Source organism: Silene latifolia, chromosome 6 (assembly GCF_048544455.1).
Source record: "Silene latifolia isolate original U9 population chromosome 6, ASM4854445v1, whole genome shotgun sequence".
Classification (NCBI taxonomy): Eukaryota; Viridiplantae; Streptophyta; class Magnoliopsida; order Caryophyllales; family Caryophyllaceae; genus Silene; species Silene latifolia.
Window position 1 is genome coordinate 51,104,609 of NC_133531.1, and position 18,256 is coordinate 51,122,864.

Consider the following 18,256-nt stretch of genomic DNA (forward strand, 5'->3'; position numbering starts at 1 on the left):
CTCAAGAATTTAGAATCCCGATCCGATACAATAGTCTTTGGAATGCCATGTAACCTCACAATTTCCCGATAGTATAAATCAGCCACATTAGAAGCATCATCGGTTTTATGGCAAGCAACAAAATGAGCCATCTTGGAAAAACGATCAACCACCACCATGATAGAATCCTTACCACGTTGAGTGCGTGGCAAAGCAACAATGAAATCCATTGAAACATCATCCCACGGCCTGACCGGAATTGGCAAAGGAGTATACTCGCCCGGTTTGAACTTGCTCTTCGATACTTGACAAGTAACACACTTACCCACGACATTATGAACATCTTTTTGCAATCGTGGCCATAAGAAATGCTCTTGCAAAATCTCCACGGTTTTTGCCACTCCGAAATGGCCAGCCAATCCTCCACCGTGAGCCTCCCTTACAAGTAGTTCCCGAATAGGATGCTTAGGAACACAAAGTCGATTTCCTTTAAAAAGAAAACCGTCTTGGATCAAATACTCTCCCTTAGCTCCTGATTTGCACTCAAGATATATTGCACCAAAATCTCCATCTTCAACATAGTAATCTTTCAAAGTTTCAAATCCCAAGAGGCGAACATCAAGTGTGGACAGCAAAGTATATCGACGAGATAAAGCATCGGCTACAACATTACTCTTCCCATCTTTATATTTGGATGAAAAGTGAAATGATTGTAAGAATTCAACCCACTTCGCATGCCTATGATTCAACTTCTGCGGCCCATTAATATACTTCAAAGATTCATGATCGGAATGCAATATAAAATGGTTAGGACGGAGGTAGTGACTCCAATGATCAAGAGCCCGGACAATAGCATAAAATTCCTTATCATAAGTGCAATAATTCAATCGAGCTCCACCCAACTTCTCTGAAAAATAGGCTATAGGTCTTTTCCCTTGAATCAAAACAGCACCTATACCTACGCCACTAGCATCGCACTCAACTTCGAATGGTTGAGAAAAATCAGGTAACGCCAAGATAGGAGCGGTACACAACCGTTCCTTGATCAGTTCAAAAGCTTGTTTAGCAGCCACACCCCATTCAAACCCGCCCTTCTTCAAACACTCCGTAATAGGGCTGGTTATGGTGCTAAAATTACGAATGAACCGTCGATAAAAAGAAGCAAGCCCATGAAAAGATCGTACCTCACTAACTGTTTTAGGCTCCGGCCATGATCGGATTGCTTCGATTTTTGATTGATCAACCGAGACACCATCCTTGGACACCACGTATCCCAAGAACACCACGCTCTCCACAAGAAAAGAACACTTCTCTCGCTTCCCATAAAGTTTCTGATTTCGCAAGGTTTCAAACACTTGCCTCAAATGTTCAAAATGCTCATCAATACTCCTGCTATACACCAAAATATCGTCAAGATAAACTACAACAAATCTGCCCAAAAAGGATTTAAGTACCTCATTCATCAATCTCATGAAGGTACTTGGAGCATTGGTAAGAACGAATGGCATGACGGTCCATTCATATAATCCATGCTTCGTTTTAAAGGCCGCCTTCCATTCATCACCCTCACGCATCCTAATCTGATGGTAACCACTTCTAAGGTCGATTTTTGAGAAGATAACCGAACCATGAAGCTCGTCAAGCATATCATCAAGTCTCGGTATTGGGAAGCGATATTTGATGGTTATGTTGTTTACAGCCCGGCTATCAACACACATACGCCATGAACCATCCTTCTTTGGTACGAGCAACACCGGAACAGCACAAGGACTCATACTCTCACGCACATAGCCCCTCTCCATTAATTCACCAATTTGCCTTTGGAGTTCTTTTGTTTCTTCCGGATTACATCGATAAGCAGCCTTATTTGGAAGAGTTGAGCCCGGAATAAGATCAATTTGATGTTCAATGCCTCGAAGAGGAGGCAAACCAGCGGGTAATTCATCGGGAAACACATCCCCAAACTCTTCAAGCAACTCGTCAATTGGGTTATGTTCCTGCAAAACAACATTAGCACTCGAATTTTCTTTAGCAACAAGCAAATAAACTTGTTCTCCATCATCAATGGCACGCTCCACATCTCGTTCTCCAATCAACATAGCAGCATGGGCTTTTGCTTTCGGCTTTGAACCCAAAGCACGGACAGCTTGTGGTGACATTGGTTTAAGCACAATCCGTTTCCCTTTGTCCTTCAACTCATACTCATTACTCCTCCCTCTATGCAATACATCCCGGTCATATTGCCATGGTCGACCCAACAAAATATGACAAGCATCCATGGGAATAACGTCACACAACACCTCATCGACATAGGAACCCATAACCAAACCAACCCGGGCCTGTTTTGTCACCTTAACGCTACTACCATCATCTAGCCAATGTAATGCATATGGGTGCGGATGTTTAGTAGTCACAAGACCCAATTTTGACACCATTTCAATGGAGGCCGCGTTGGTACAACTACCCCCATCGATAATTAGACTACACCACTTATCATTTACCCGACACTTGGTATGAAACAATTGATTTCTTTGTTCCGAATCAGTAGGTAAAGTCTTTACTTGCAAGGTCCGCAAAACCAGATTGGTGTCATAAATTGGTGCCTCATAGTCCTCTACTAACTCGTCCTCTTCCTCACCTTCATTGAAATTAAACAGTTCACCCAACTGTTCTTCCTCGGCCAACAACTCGTCCCTACACTCTACCGCTTCTCTCAAGGTCACGACTCTTTTGTTTGGACACGTACTTTGGTAATGACCGAAACCTTGACATTTGAAACAACGGACTTTGGACAGATTAGTTTCTTTGGCCGTGGTCCTAGGGGTAGTGTTTGAAGAGGCCGTGGCTTTGTTAGGACTCGCAAACGAACTACTCGGTGTTTCGGTTTTGGGATTTGTTTCAGTTTTGGTCCATGATTTAGCCTTTCCCGAATCAAACTCGACCCTCCCCATATTTAGACTTCCCTTGTGACTCCACTTTCAAACAAAGACCACAAAGAGTATCAAAATCAGAATATGGGTATAACTCAACGGAACTAGCAATATTATAATTCAATCCACGCAAAAATCTCGACATTTTCTGTTCCTCTACTTCTTCTAACTCACCCATCAAACATAAGTTTTCAAATTCATCAATATATTCACTAACACTTAATTTTCCTTGTCTCAAATCAGCAATCTTACGATATGTGGCTAACCTATGGGTCGTTGGCACATACCTTTTACGAAGTTTACGTTTCAGAGACTCCCAAGAATCAATCTTTTCTTTCCCTGCGCGCACCCTCTTGGCCTTCAACCCTTCAAACCAAAGAGATGCTCCCTTGCTTAATTTCAGAATTGCATATTTGCATCTTTTCTCATCATCCAATTCCTTGAAATCAAACATACGATCTATCTTCCGTTCCCACTCCAAATAGGCCTCGGGATCAGCCCCTCCAACGAACTCAGGTAGTTCGTTCACCTTGAATGGTTCAGCCACCCTTTCAAAACGCCTTGGTTGCCACCTATCATCCCTTTCTTGCACGTTTTTCAAGGCCTCACGAAGTTGCTGCAAAAAGTTAGGATTATCAAAATCCATCGATAAATAAGGATCAAGAGCCGAAGCTCTGATACCACAAATGATACGAATTGAGCAGCGGACTTAAGGACGATTTGGACAGTGCAGTGGACTGTTCGTACTAGGTACGCGCAGACCTGAAACTGAGTAATTTAAAGAACAAAAGAGCAAAATTTGACGGACTGTTTTTGGGCGAACTGAACGTACTAGGTACGACCAGTTCTGGATTTTGTTTATAGGGGATACTTGATCAAAGTGAGTGAGACCAAGACCTATTGATCAATAACTCGAGAATTTTAATTAGAATCGCGTTCTAACTAAAACCAGTTTTGTTTCTAAGCAAGAAACGATTTTGTAAACAAAAGTTTTTAGCAAATTTCTGAATGATTTTATTCAAGCAAAAGAGGCATTATATAGCCCTCAAACCAGCCGTGCAAAGCCAAGCAAAGTGAAGAGTTTATCATTTACTCTTCACTTAATTACAATCATAAACTCTACTAGTTCATTGAACTTAGACAAACAACAATTAAGCTAACATTTTATTTTAAAACATAATCTGAAATGTTAAGCTAAAAACGTCTTGTGGACCGTCCTCCTTGGGTTGCGTGCCATCCCCATCAGCTCACATGCTCCACACTTAGTAAATTAACAAAAGAAGGAAAATTGTAGCTTAAAGGCTGAAACTTACGGACCAACATCAGACCCTCCTCTTGAGTGTTCATAACCAACTCGTCCAGCCCATCAACTAATTCCGAGACATTAGCTTGGTCCTTAGCTTGGTTCGCATCAGTAGTATCAACAACTACTGGTTGTCCCATAGAAAATAGATTGACAAACAGTTTCACAAAGAACAGATTTTTAAAATCAAAGCTTTGGTAAGCTCTCTTCACTCATTGGGCTGTTTTTGTATTTTTAATGTAGTTAGGATAATAACTCTCAACCAAAGCTTATCCCAAGACTAACACAAGTAAGAACTGTGTTAAACCTTGCTCTGATGCCAATTTGATATGTAAACACCAGGGGTTCACAATAAATCAGAGTTTAACAAGTTTGCAGCAGAAATGGGACACATTCAGAAATTCTGATGAATGCAATGAACTTCCAATTTGTGGATAAAATAGCAAATAAACCTCACAAATTCTGAAACTTGGTCACAATTAAGATTGAGACTTAATGTGATACTGATAAAAGTTTCAAGATTAAACAAGGACTCAAGCTATGATAAATAGATTACTTAAGACAGTCACCAAATGAACTTGAGACAGGTTTGAACAAGGATAAAAGAAATGTTTTTGTGATTGATTTTTTGGTTTGAATTGCAAATAAATAAAGGATATAATTGCTAATTTAATTCCCACAGCAAGCACAGGAAATTAGACTAGTAATTTGGGGGCAAATTAGATTAAATCCTCACAGCAAGCACAGAGAGATCTAATTTAATTTGGGACAACAAGATCAAAATAACCCACAGTCAATGCACAGGATTACTCTGAAACTTGCCACAGGTGATTAATCAACATTCAAGCAAGCACAGAATGTTATTAAGCCTGACTTTCAACTAATGCAATGCACAAGTTAAGAAGATTTCAATTTGGAGAAAGCATTCTCTGGCTTTTTTCATTTAATCAAAGTCTGATCATTACATTGGATGAGAGGCTCCTTATAAAGGACCTTTAACTTGATCTTGGCCCTTAATCTAAAGTAAGCATCTAAGGCCAGGATTCTTCTTAGGAAACAAACAAGCTACTTTGAATTATCTTACAAATTCGAATAAGAAACAACAAAGAAGTGCAGTTGAAATAGAACAGGCCATTCTTGTGATGGTGACAGCTTGCTTGCTTGGGCAGTGTGTGCTCTTGGCTTGGAGTTAATAACAAAAAGGTTTTAATTGTCTTTGGCCTCTTCCTTTAGTTGGGACCTCAAATGTCAAGGTTCTATCTGTGTAAGGGCACAACATTTCTAAAGTACTTTAGCAAATCAGGCTCCTTGTCTTGCCATAAAAGGAAAAAATGCTTTTCTCTCTTTTCTGGTTTGTTGAGCTGTGATTTCTGGTCTTTGTCACCTTGGAAATGTGCCATAACTTGTCCCATAATATGAGAATGATGCTAAGGGCTCTTGACAACTTGGACGAATAATTTTGAGGCACCTTAGAAGGACTGAAATAATCTTGCCAGGACGAGATGCCAAAACAGGCCATTGTTGCGATGCGAGAAACTAGTGGTTGTTGCAGATGCTGTAACTTCCTACTCGAGAAGAAATAGGCTGCCTCCCATGTACCAAAAGAACCGTAGATGACTTAGCTTCCTTATGCAATTGGAATTACGCAAAGCAATGTCCTAGAACTTGAGTTATAAGACCTTAAGTAAGTTCAGGTCAGAACGAGAGTTCAGCATCTTTCCTATGCGTCAGCAATGTCTTTGAAAAATCATATCTCCCAACTCAGGTTGGATAAAAATACCCATGATAGCTTAATTGAAAGATACAGAAGTCATATTTCACCTCCAAAAATAATAAACCTAAGTCATTGAGTAAATCTTCAGATATTGAATTTTAAACACTGACAGGTCATTTCTGAAATGACAGCATTCTTCCTGCACAGCTGCTGTAACTTTGAAAATACATAACTCTTAGCTCAGGGAGGATAAAAATACCCAACATACCAAAAATGAAAGCTAATGATGTTATCTTTCATTGCCAAAAAGAATTACCCAAAATTAACCAGTAGGTTTTGAGTTATTCAAGTTTGAACACAGACAGGCCAGTTTCAGAAACAGCATTGCATTAAATCGTGACAGTCTTTGAAGGCTTATTGTGAACAATATACACATTGAAACCTGTGGATTCCAACTCCATTGGAAAGTAGACTCTTCCAAGATTTCATACATGTAAGGAACAAAAATTTTAAGCAAGTAGAACTCTAGATATGAGGAGTTGAATTCAGAACTGAAATTCTGAGACTGTTGGAGCATTTCAGGTTTCTTAAGTCCATTTCTTGATCAAAATAAGGGCACCAAAGCTTGTTGTCCTTTGCCATAAGCTCATGGATATTCTTGGGCATAAAAAGTGTTAGACTCCTAGGCCATGTTCCCACATCAAAAATGTTGGCTAAGTTTTTCACCAAAGACTATACTCAGGATTTATTCATCAAACTGTTTAACCTTAAACAGAAAGAGAAAACTGTTGAAGCCTATTTAAGAGAATTTGAGCAATTAACACTTCAATGTGAAATCACTGAAAAACCTGAACAAAGAATTGCTAGGTTCTTAGAGGGTCTTGACAAAAGTATTGCTGCAGAGGTTAGAATGCAGCCTTTATGGGCTTATGATGATGTGGTTAACCTATCACTAAGAGTGGAGAAAATGGGGAAGACCAAACCAGTTGCAAGCAAACCCAAACCTGTTTTCAGACCTTATTCTGGTGTCAAAATCAATGAACCACCCAAAACAACCCCCCAACCCACTGTGGATAAGGGGAAGGCACCCATGAACCCCAAAATCAACCCACCCTTATCCAGAGACAAGATTAAGTGCTTCCAGTGCCAGGGATTTGGCCATTTCAGGAAGGATTGTCCTTCTGCTAGGACACTCACTACAATAGAGGTTGCAGAATGGGAAAGGGAAGGTTTGGTAGAGTATGAGGAGGATGAGGCTCTTGTTTTAGAGGAGGTGGAGTCTGAGAAAGAAGCCAGTCCAGACCAGATTGTTGCTCATCCTGATACAGGGCACAGTTTGTTCCTTTGGAGGGTCATGCACTCTCAGCAAGCTCCCTTAGAGGCTGACCAGAGATCTATGATATTCAGGAGTAGATGTACTGTCCAGGGAAGAGTTTGTAACCTCATTATTGATGGGGGTAGCTACACTAATGTTGCCTCCACCACCATGGTTAGCAAGCTGGGCTTACCAACACAAGAACACCCTAACCCCTACAAATTGAGATGGCTAAGTAAGGATTCAGGAGTGAGAGTTGACAAGGAGTGCATTATTTCCTTCTCCATTGGGAAAATGTACAAGGATGAAGTGTTGTGTGATGTGGTACCCATGGATGCCTGTCACCTGTTACTTGGAAGACCTTGGGAATATGACAGGAATACCACACACCAAGGGAAGGACAATGTATACATATTCAAACATCAGGGCAAGAAGGTCACCTTGACCCCATTGCCACCAAACCAGAGGGACTATGGCAGTCCTAATGTCCCAGAAGAAGTGAGTGGTGTGCTGTTCTTATCTGAGGCAGCCATGATTAGGGAGATCGAGGCAAGAACACCAATTCCCGAGGTCATTATCCAAGGAAGTAAACCAAGAGGAGAACACTCACAGTTGTGCCCACAATGTTGCCCCTTTGATTCAAAGGTTCCAGGAAGTGTTTCCAGATGAGCTGCCTAGTGGATTACCTCCATTAAGGGGCATTGAACACCACATTGATCTTGTTCCTGGTTCAGTGCTCCCAAACAAACCAGCTTATAGGTGTGATCCAAATGCTACAAAGGAATTACAACATCAGATTGAGGAGCTAATGACAAAGGGATTTGTGAGGGAATCTCTTAGTCCATGTGCAGTCCCTGCACTCCTAGTACCAAAGAAAGATGGCACCTGGAGGATGTGCACAGATAGCGAGCTATAAACAACATTACATCAAATATAGGTTCCCAATCCCAGTTAGATGATATGCTTGATGAGTTGAGTGGTGCCAGCATATTTTCTAAGATTAATCTAAGGCAAGGATACCATCAAGTGAGGATTAGGGAAGGGGATGAATGGAAGACTGCTTTCAAAACAAAACATGGCCTATATGAGTGGCTTGTAATGCCTTTTGATCATCAAATGCACCCAGACCTTCATGAGATTAATGACTCAAAGTCTTTGAGGCCATGTCCGGGCAAGTTTGTTTGTTGTCTACTTTGATGACATACTGGTGTATAGCAAGAGCAAGGGAGAACATCTTAAACATCCGGAAGTAGTGTTTAAAATCCTCGAGAGCAAAGCGTATGGCAAGTGGAGAAATGCACCTTTATGGTTGAGGAGGTTGCGATCTGGGTTACTGATATCGGAAGAGGCATTTCGTGACCAAGAGAAAATCGCAAAGAATGCAAACTTGGCCAACCCCTACTACAGTCACTGAAGTTAGGAGTTTTCATGGGTTAGCATCCTTCTACGGAAGGTTTATCAAGAACTTCAAAGACACGGTGGTGGCACCCATCACCGAATGTATGAGGAAAGGGGAGTTTCAATGGACTGAGCAAGCTCAACAGTCCTTTAAAAAAATCAAACAACTCATGTGTAACACTCCTATCCTAAAGCTACCTGATTTTGATCAGCTATTTGAAGTGGAATGTGATGCTAGTGGTGTAGGGATTGGAACAGTACTGATTCAAAGCCAGAAGCCTGTGGCATATTTCAGAGAGAAGTTAAATGGGGCCAAACTGAAATATTCCACCTATGATAAAGAGTTTTATGCAATCATCAGAGCCTTGATGCATTAGAATCATTACCTTAAACCTAAGCCATTTGTACTACACTCTGATCATGAAGCCTTGAAGTACATCAATGGCCAACACAAGTTAAATTTCAGGCATGCCAAATGGGTGGAGTTCTTGCGGTCTTTTACCTTTTCCAAAGAAATACAAGGAAGGCAAGAAAAATGTGGTAGCAGATGCATTGTCAAGAAGGCATTCCTTGCTTTCGATTATGTCCAACAGGGTTCTTGGGTTTGAATTCATGAAAGAATTGTATAAGGAAGATCCTGACTTCTCGGAGAAATGGATTACTCGGATCAAGGGCATAAGAACCAAGGAAGCAAGTATCTACTACAGGAAGGTTTCCTATTCCAGGGCAACAAACTATGTGATCCAAGGGGGTCTTACAGGGATCTCTTGATCAGGGAAGTCCATTCAGGGGGAATGGGAGGGCACTTTGGTGTCCAAAAGACCTTGGAGATATTACAGGACCAATTCTATTGGCCAAGAATGATGGGTGATGTCCAGATTGTCCTCAGAAGATGCTCAAAATGCCAGCTTTCCAAGAGTTCTTTCCAACCTGGTCCATACACTCCCCTACCAGTGCCAAGCAAACCATGGGAAGATTTAAGTATGGACTTCATTGTGGCCCTACCAAGAACACGAGAGGGAAATATTCTGTAATGGTTGTGGTGGACAGTTCATAAGATGGCTCACTTTGTAGCTTGCAAAAAGACAGAGGATGCGGCAAGTGTTCTTTGAGCTATTCTTAAAGGAGATTGCGAGGCTCCATGGACTTCCAAAACCATTGTATCGTACAGGATACAAAATTCATGGGGTATTTTTGGAAGACTCTATGGAAGTTGCTTAAAACCAAGCTCTTGTTCAGCACCTCTCACCACCCACAAACATATGGCCAAACTGAGGTCACTAACAGAATATTGGGAAGGATTTTAAGGTGTCTTGTCAGCAAGACCCTAAAAGATTGGGACCTGAAGCTAGCAGCAGCAGAGTTTGCATTCAACAGAGCACCCTCATCTACAACTGGACACAGTTCTTTTGAGGTAATCTATGGGGTCAATCCACTTATGCCCCTGGATTTATCTTCTGTACCCAAGGAAAACATCAACCTGGATGCCAAGAAAAGAGCTGAGCAATTGCTGAAACTACATGAGACAGTGAAAAGGAAGATTAAAAGAACAAATGAGCAATACCAGAAACATCTTAAGGTGTCTAAGGGGAAGAAAGAGTTTGAACCAGGAGATCTGGTATGGATAGATCTAAGGAAGGAAAGATTTCCAAAGAAAAAGGAAAAACAAACTCATGCCAAGATCAGATGGTCCATTTGAAGTTGTTGAAAAGATTGGGCCAAATGCATACAAGATTGATCTGCCAGGTGACTATGGGGTGCATGGGACTTTTAATGTGGGTGATCTCAGTCCATACTATGAAGATTCCGGAGATGAGGAGGTTACAGGCTTGAGGACAAGCCCTGTTCAACCAGGAGGGGTTGATGCAGGAGCTAGTAACCAGGACAATCAACTATCCCATGGTCAAACAACTCAGGCAACAACAGGCCACAACCACTCCTACCTGGCCACCGATCGCCTACTTTGCAGGTCATAAGTACCGGATACAAGGCAAATCATCACCGCCACCATGGCCAGCTGATAAAACACTCATATGAGCATCAAAAAGTCCTAGGGAGCCAGGTTAAATTCTCATTGCAAAGTATTGAAAAACCAGTCTGAAAACAAGTTGCAGGAAAGGAGAGATTCCAAAAGTAACATTGCCATTTCTGGACAAACCAAGGAAAAGCTGTGTGGGAGACTTCTTTAACTTAAGTTTCCATATATCAGAGGGTGCTTGGACACCAAGTCAAGACCAAGGAGACCACTCGTCCTCACATGAGCAGGAAAAGCAACAACTACCACAGAAAAGCTTGAAAGGCAACAAAGATGTCACTATCACCTGACTGTCCTCTGCAAACTCAATTTGTTTTCACTCTAGTTTACATTTATGATCTTTTTGCCGTTGTAATATATTATCTAGACTCTTGTCCTGACTTATGGGACAATCCTGGCCCTTAGATGAACCTTTTATTTCATGTTTAACCTAAAAGCAAGGCCTATATAAGGACCCTTGCATCGATCATTAGAGGCAGCTGATTTTATGAATGAAAACCTGAGTTTTTACTCTCAATTCAAATCTCTTAAATCTTATGTTAGAAACATAGGGTAGAGTCAGGCTTATTGATACTCTGTGCTTGTTGTGAGTATTGAATAAGAACCTGGTAATAGGGTGAGAACAGTCCTGTGCTTGCTGTGGATTGTTTGAGCTTTATTGTCTGTTTCAACTCGAGTATTCCTGTGTTAAGCTGTGGTTTTCTTGAGTTAAACATCCTAAATTGTTTAGTTAACTTCATGTGCTTGCTGTGGAAGGTAGTTGAACAATTATATCTCAAATTTACCTCCTTTACTTCTCAATTACACCCACACTGTCAGACTGCTCCTTTCTCTGTCAGTTCAGGTTTAGAAATTTATTTAAATTACTTCTGAGTCTCCCAAACTCTTGTAATTTTCACAGAATTGAACTAAGGTGTCAAGGGTAATTACTGCAAATTTTCATGAATTTAGGAGTCCATTAGAGTGCTCAAACCAAATTTAGAAGTTGGTCCTTTTTCCTGCAATTTCACAATTTGTCAAAATATTGTAATGGGTGGGTGTTTACACATCAACTTGGAGTCACAAGGACTAATTAACTAGGAAAAATGCTTCACACAACAAGTCACAACAACAAGGACAAATAGTTTACACAACGAGTCACAAGGACTAATAAACATAGACAAATGGTTCACACAACAAGGACCAAGGACTAAAGAGCAAGGATAAATGCTTCACACAACGAGCCACAAGGACTAATAAACAAGGATAAATGGTTCACACAACGAGTCACGAGGACAAATGGTTAACATAACGAGTTACAAGGACTAATGAACAAGGACAAACGGTTCACACAACGAGTCACAAGGACTAATGAACAAGGACAAATAGTTTACATAACGAGTCACAAGGACTAATGAACAATGACAAATGGTTCACACAAGGAGTCACAAGGACTAATGAACAAGGAAAAATGGTTCACAGAACACGTCACAATAACAAGGACAAATGGTTTAGACAACGAGTCAAAAGGACTAATAAAGAAGGACAAATGTTTTAAACAACGAGTCACAAGGACTAAAAACAAGAACAAATGGTTCACACAACGAGTCACAAGTACTAATGAACAAGGACAAATAGTTTACACATCGAGTCACAAGGACTAATGACCAAGGACAAATGCTTCACACAATGAGTTACAAGGACTAATGAACAAGGAAAAATGCTCACACAACAAGTCACAATAACAAGCACAAATGGTTTACACTATGAGTCACAAGGATTAATAAACAAGGAAAAATGATTTAAACAACGAGTCACAAGGACTAAAGAACAGGGACAAATGGTTCACACAACGAGTCACAAGGACTAATGAACAAGGACAATTAGTTTACACAACGAGTCACAAGGACTAATGAACAAGGACAAATGGTTCACACAACGAGTCCTAAGGAATAATGAACAAGGAAAAATGATTCACACAACAACTCACAATAACAAGGAGAAATGGTTTAAACAACGAGTCACAAGGACTAATGAACAAGGACAAATGGTTTAAACAACGAGTCACAAGGACTAAAGAACAAGGACAAATGGTTCACACAACGAGTCACAAGGACTAATGAACAAGGACAAATAGTTTACACAACGAGTCACAAGGACTAATGAACAAGGACAAATGGTTCACACAACGAGTCACAAGGACTAATAAAAATAGACAAATGGTTCAGACAACAAGGACCAAGGAATAAAGAACAAGGATAAATGCTTCACACAACGAGTCACAAGGACTAATGAACAAGGACAAATGGTTCACACAACGAGTCACAAGGACAAATGATTAACATAACGAGTTACAAGGACTAATGAACAAGGACAAATGGTTCACACAACGAGTCACAAAGACTAATGAACAAGGTCAAATAGTTTACACAACGAGTCTCAAGGACAAATGAACAAGGACAAGTGGTTCACACAACGAGTCACAAGGACAAATGAACAATAAAAAATGGTTCACACAACAAGTCACAATAACAAGGACAAATGGTTTACCCAATGAGTCACAAGGACTAATAAACAAGGACAAGTGGTTAACATAACGAGTTACTAGTGTTAGGATTCACTAATTCCATTACTTAACATATTCATATATGTGACATTTTAATTTAGTCATAAAATTAAAACTAGATCTTATGCATGCAAACTTGAACAAAAGTAGAGAAGAAATCGTCTTTCTTACTATGGGATTTCGGATATATGGGCACAAATGAGTTATCCTTCTCACTTGTTCTTGAGCTTCCTTATAATGGATGAACAAGGATCCAAAATAGAATCCCTCCCAAAAGTTTATACCCAAGGTAACCTCTTAAAAGACTAATATTATTAGATCTAGAACAATATTAATCTTACTAAAATGACCCAAAATATTTGTTTTGGTCTCTTGTTATTCGGCCAAGAGAGGAAGGAAGAAGGAGTAATTATCTCTCTAAAATTTCAATAAGTTTTAGATGATCAAAAGAATGAATATATCACACTAGTGATTGTAGTGTATGTTGGAAAAATAGAGTAAAAACCCTTGGCTTTTACCATGCAAAAACCGGTTGGAGGGGAGGAGGATGCCCAATGCATGAGCAAGTTTTTCTACCCAAGAAATCATAGGTATGCATGACTATATTAGGTTGTAATCATCATGTTTTCCACTTAAAAATAATTAACACAATTTTAAACCTAATACTCCCTCCATTTTGGCACTTATATAAAATGGGAGGTCCATTTTATATTTGTCATTTGTCAATTGTCACATGTTACTAGTCATGTGTAATTGTAATGTATTTTTAACATATTAAAAATCAACGTATTAATAAAAATACGTCATGTACAAAATCGACTTAGTAATTCATAATTACTTGTACCAAAACGGTTTATCAATTATAAATCACAACGTCTTGTATTTATAATAAATTATTCATTCAGTTTCAATTGTTTCGTAAACAATAATTTTATATAAGTAATAAAACAATTTGATTACTTAGACCGTATCTTATTTAATCGAATTACAATAAGACACGTCAATAATACTCACAAAATCGTCTGCCAATTTTAAGCAATTTAATTAACCCGTATCGACATACGATCAATTAAATAATCAATTAAAAGTGTCACCCTTTAGGTATGAGCTAAGGGGATCAACTGATCACCACAGTCGCACGACAGTAATGTCAAACTCTAGTCAGCCAATCATTACCGATATGTGTGGACCAGTTGATTGTAAAATATTACATCCCACATGTATTCTTAAAATGAGATTTAAACATGTGATCATCATGATCAACAGTTGTGATCGCATTATTGTCGGAGGACACATATTCCAACAATCTCCCACTTGTCCTCGACAAGTGTGCGTCACCAATTCTCTTGTCCTATTACTATCTCCCACTCAATGCAAGGTGTCTTTCAGGTCGTACTTGAAGGAAAAATAGATCTATATACTAACATATTCATATATGTTTTATGTTAATTTGTCATAAAATTAAATGGTGATCTTATGCATGCAAACAATAAAATAGTTAAAGAAGAAATCTCTATCTTACATTGGTATTTCGGTTTATTTGGGCACAAGAGAGATCTCCTTCTCTCTTGTTCTTGTGCTCTCCTCAATGGATGAATGATCCGGACGATGTCGTCACTCATCCAATCAAACACATTTATAATACTCAACAAACAACTAGTTAGCGGTAAGTCGAGGTCGATCCATGGGACGTTGTGCTTTGGGTTCTAAGTCTATCTATCTCAATTTATGATAGTGTCACGATTTGGTTGGGTTTGTAGTTGTGTCTAAACTAATAAAAGCAATAAAGTAAACAAGCAATAAAAGGAAGAATGTAAACAAATGATTAAAAGTACTAGGATATCATGGGGTCATGGGGGATTCATGGTGTTGATCATACAAACATGTTTACAAAGTTGCAAGCAATTAATGTTGTGGAGGAACCGAGTTGGTTTATGTCTTACGGTTCATAGGAAGAGTTGGGTCCCGGAGCCGAATCGATTAGATTGTACAACACCTACAAGTCGACTTACTTTCCTCCTATTCAACTTCTATGCATGGTCTAACAAGACTCGAGTTGGTTTATATCTTACAAGTCAAGTTGAGTAGATAAGAGATGGTTGTAAATGCAAGGATTCAAAGGCTTGGCATTTCATCAAACATAACATGTGCATAAAGTTGACATCACAACAAGCAAGCAATTTAATCATGTGAACATATTAGATTAAGCATGAATCAATCCCATGTTGGTTTCCCCTAATTACCCACTAATCCTAGCTAAAGAAACTACTCACTCATTATCATGGGAAACATGTCATTAATGGTGTCAATCATCACAACAAGTATAAACATGATAATAGAATGAAGAAATGAAAAAATAAAGATTAAAGAGTAAAGGAATTATACCAACTTAAGATGATCCAAACAATAAAGCAAGAATAATAGAAGAAACTTGATTGATTGATGGAAGGTTGTCAATCTCCCAATAATAACCCAATAATCTTCAATTACCCAATAATAAACTTGAATAATAAACTTGAACAATAATTAAGGAGAGATTAATGTGTAATTTGTGGAAAGATTAAAGAGTAATCTATTCTAATCTACTCCTAATCTAATCTAAAGAAGGATTTTCTACTCTCTAAACTTGTTGGTTTGATTATTACAAATGGGGTATTTATAGTGGAAATTAGGTGGATGCATTAGGGTTAACTAAGGGCTAAACTAGTAATTACACTTTTGAGATTTGAGCAGGGAGACTCCGGTATTTTTCGAAGGAAGGGCGTCTTTCTTTGAGGCTTGAAGAAGACGAAAATGCACTGGGCTGGAATCCGGGCGGATTAAGGTGAATCCGGGCGGATTCTGAAAATGCAATCCGGGCGGATTAGGGAGAAGACGGGCGGATTCAGGAGATGCAATCCGGGCGGATTTGGGAGAAGACGCTCGGATTGTGGTTCACGTAGCAAGGGAAAGTTTCCTGTCCAAGAATACGCCCGTCCCGAGCGAAATATGGGCGTCCTGGGCTTCAACCCGAGCGGGTTGAATTTGACCCGAGCGGGTTGAGCTGTATCTTGAGCTCGGATTGTAAAACGGGCGTCATTTCTTCATCCGGACTCCTATTGGAGTGATTCAAAAGCCTAGATCACTTGATTTTTCGATGCCGTTCCATATAGCATATTTTCAGAGCCAAAGGAGCAACCCTTGGTTCGGTTTTCGAGCGATTTCTTCTTGTAATGCCTTCCCTCTCGTCATTCTTACTTTTAACCCTTTGATCCTTCTACATACACTTTATTCCTACATCTTTGGTCATCATTCTTGCCTCCTCTTCATACTAGTCCATCTAATATCATCAATAAGCTTCCAAATATGCACGAAAGACGGGAATTTCCGCCTTATTATCTCCTTTTCTACAAAACATATGAAATGTGATAGAAAAGCAAATAGGAAGGTTTTGACGGATAAAATGGCCATAGAATGTTATAATAGTATGCAAAATAGGCTCAATTAGGGGACTAAATGTGCGCAAATAATGTTCACATCAAATATCCCCCAACCGAACCTTTACTCGTCCCGAGTAAAGAGGTGACTAAAACTAGACCTTTATTTAAACTATCCTACTAATATAGCCGATATGAGACAATTAGCGGGTCTCACTCCGCCCCTTCAACTCACAACAAGACAACCATGAGGTAGGATGCCTTCTTGCAAGGCAAGGTGGGTCTTGCCAAATTGGCGACACATCCAATCATTAAGCACACAAAATCAAATAATGGATGCATCTACAAAAGAATAGCCACTTTCATCATCTAAGTGGCGGAAATTATCTACAAGGGAAGCAATTCAAGGGTACACACTCATTCATAGATGCAATTTCTTCAAACTACTAAGCCTAGAAGGATACCAATAAATCACCTCCAAATTGTGTCAAGCTAGGGTACCTTTGTCCTCAATCGTTAAATGCTTTTGTCAAGAGTAGACTCCCTATGGTGTTAGAAACACTGGAGGATCGCGGAATTCCCCCTCTTGCCTAGACAAGAAGAAGGGTCGTCCCCTCTCTACCATGCACAAGAATGGATATGATGGATAAAGGGATCAATAGATATTTGAGTTTCACTTTGGGAGTTTGCTTTTGTTTTTGTTTTCCCCCCAATTTCTTGTGGCATATAACATTTGAGAACACTTTCTTGCCATTTGTTTTGATTTTTGGCTTTTCAACACTTGACAACTTTCAACTTTTCTGTTGAACATTTTCAAAGTCACCCCATATGTAGTGAGGGTGCCTTATATTTGAAGCTTTAGGAGTTCTATTTTTGCTCCTCTTTTCATTTGATGCATTTTTGCAAACTTTCTTTCACTTTTCATTTTATTGAACTCAAATTGATTTCTTTTTGTGCCCATTCCCTTTGATGACAAAAATATGGTAGAACATGGATGATGGATGGATGGATGCATGGTTTCAAGGGTCACCTTAGAATAAACGGTAGCCAAGGAGTTATCACACCACAAGGTACTCTTGACTAGGACTTAAACCATGGGTCAAAGGATACTAGCATGACACATCCTAGGGTGTTTTACAAGTATTCTAACAAGCAAAGTCTTAAGAAGAAAAAGCATCTACTAGGGCCTATATACACTTGTCAAGCTTCTCAAGTAGACGGTTTCGCAAAATTTTCTAACATGCAAACTACATGCCATGATGCAACTAGCATATAAACATCCTAATGCAAATGATTCTACCAACTAATATGCCATATAAACTAAATGCAACTCCTAACAACACATAGATACACAAACCGCAACAACAAAATACACCACATTCTCCTTGACATGTAAGCCCATCCTCCTCATATGAATAATGAAAAAGAAATGGAATGGAAATAGAGATTAGAGCGATCATACCAAGCGGTCTTCATTTTCCCTTGCTAATGCCTCAAATGTAGTGTTGTATCTATGTGAGAAGAGACCAAAAACACAAGTATATACAATTCTACACTACTAAATTAAAGAACATGTTTTTGGTTTTTTGAATTTTTCAAATTTTTATGGTTTTTGATTTTA

At 39.4% G+C, this 18,256-nt stretch overlaps 1 protein-coding gene across 1 annotated transcript; it reads left to right on the top strand.

The window, feature by feature from the left end:
* The first annotated feature begins 6,632 nt into the window (after positions 1 to 6,632).
* LOC141588071 (uncharacterized) lies at positions 6,633 to 8,655 on the top strand. The gene is made up of 3 exons (XM_074409527.1): positions 6,633 to 7,811; positions 7,894 to 8,135; positions 8,457 to 8,655. Exons 1-3 carry the CDS (start codon positions 6,633 to 6,635, stop codon positions 8,653 to 8,655), a joined length of 1,620 nt encoding a protein of 539 aa, XP_074265628.1.
* Positions 8,656 to 18,256: the final 9,601 nt, after the last annotated feature.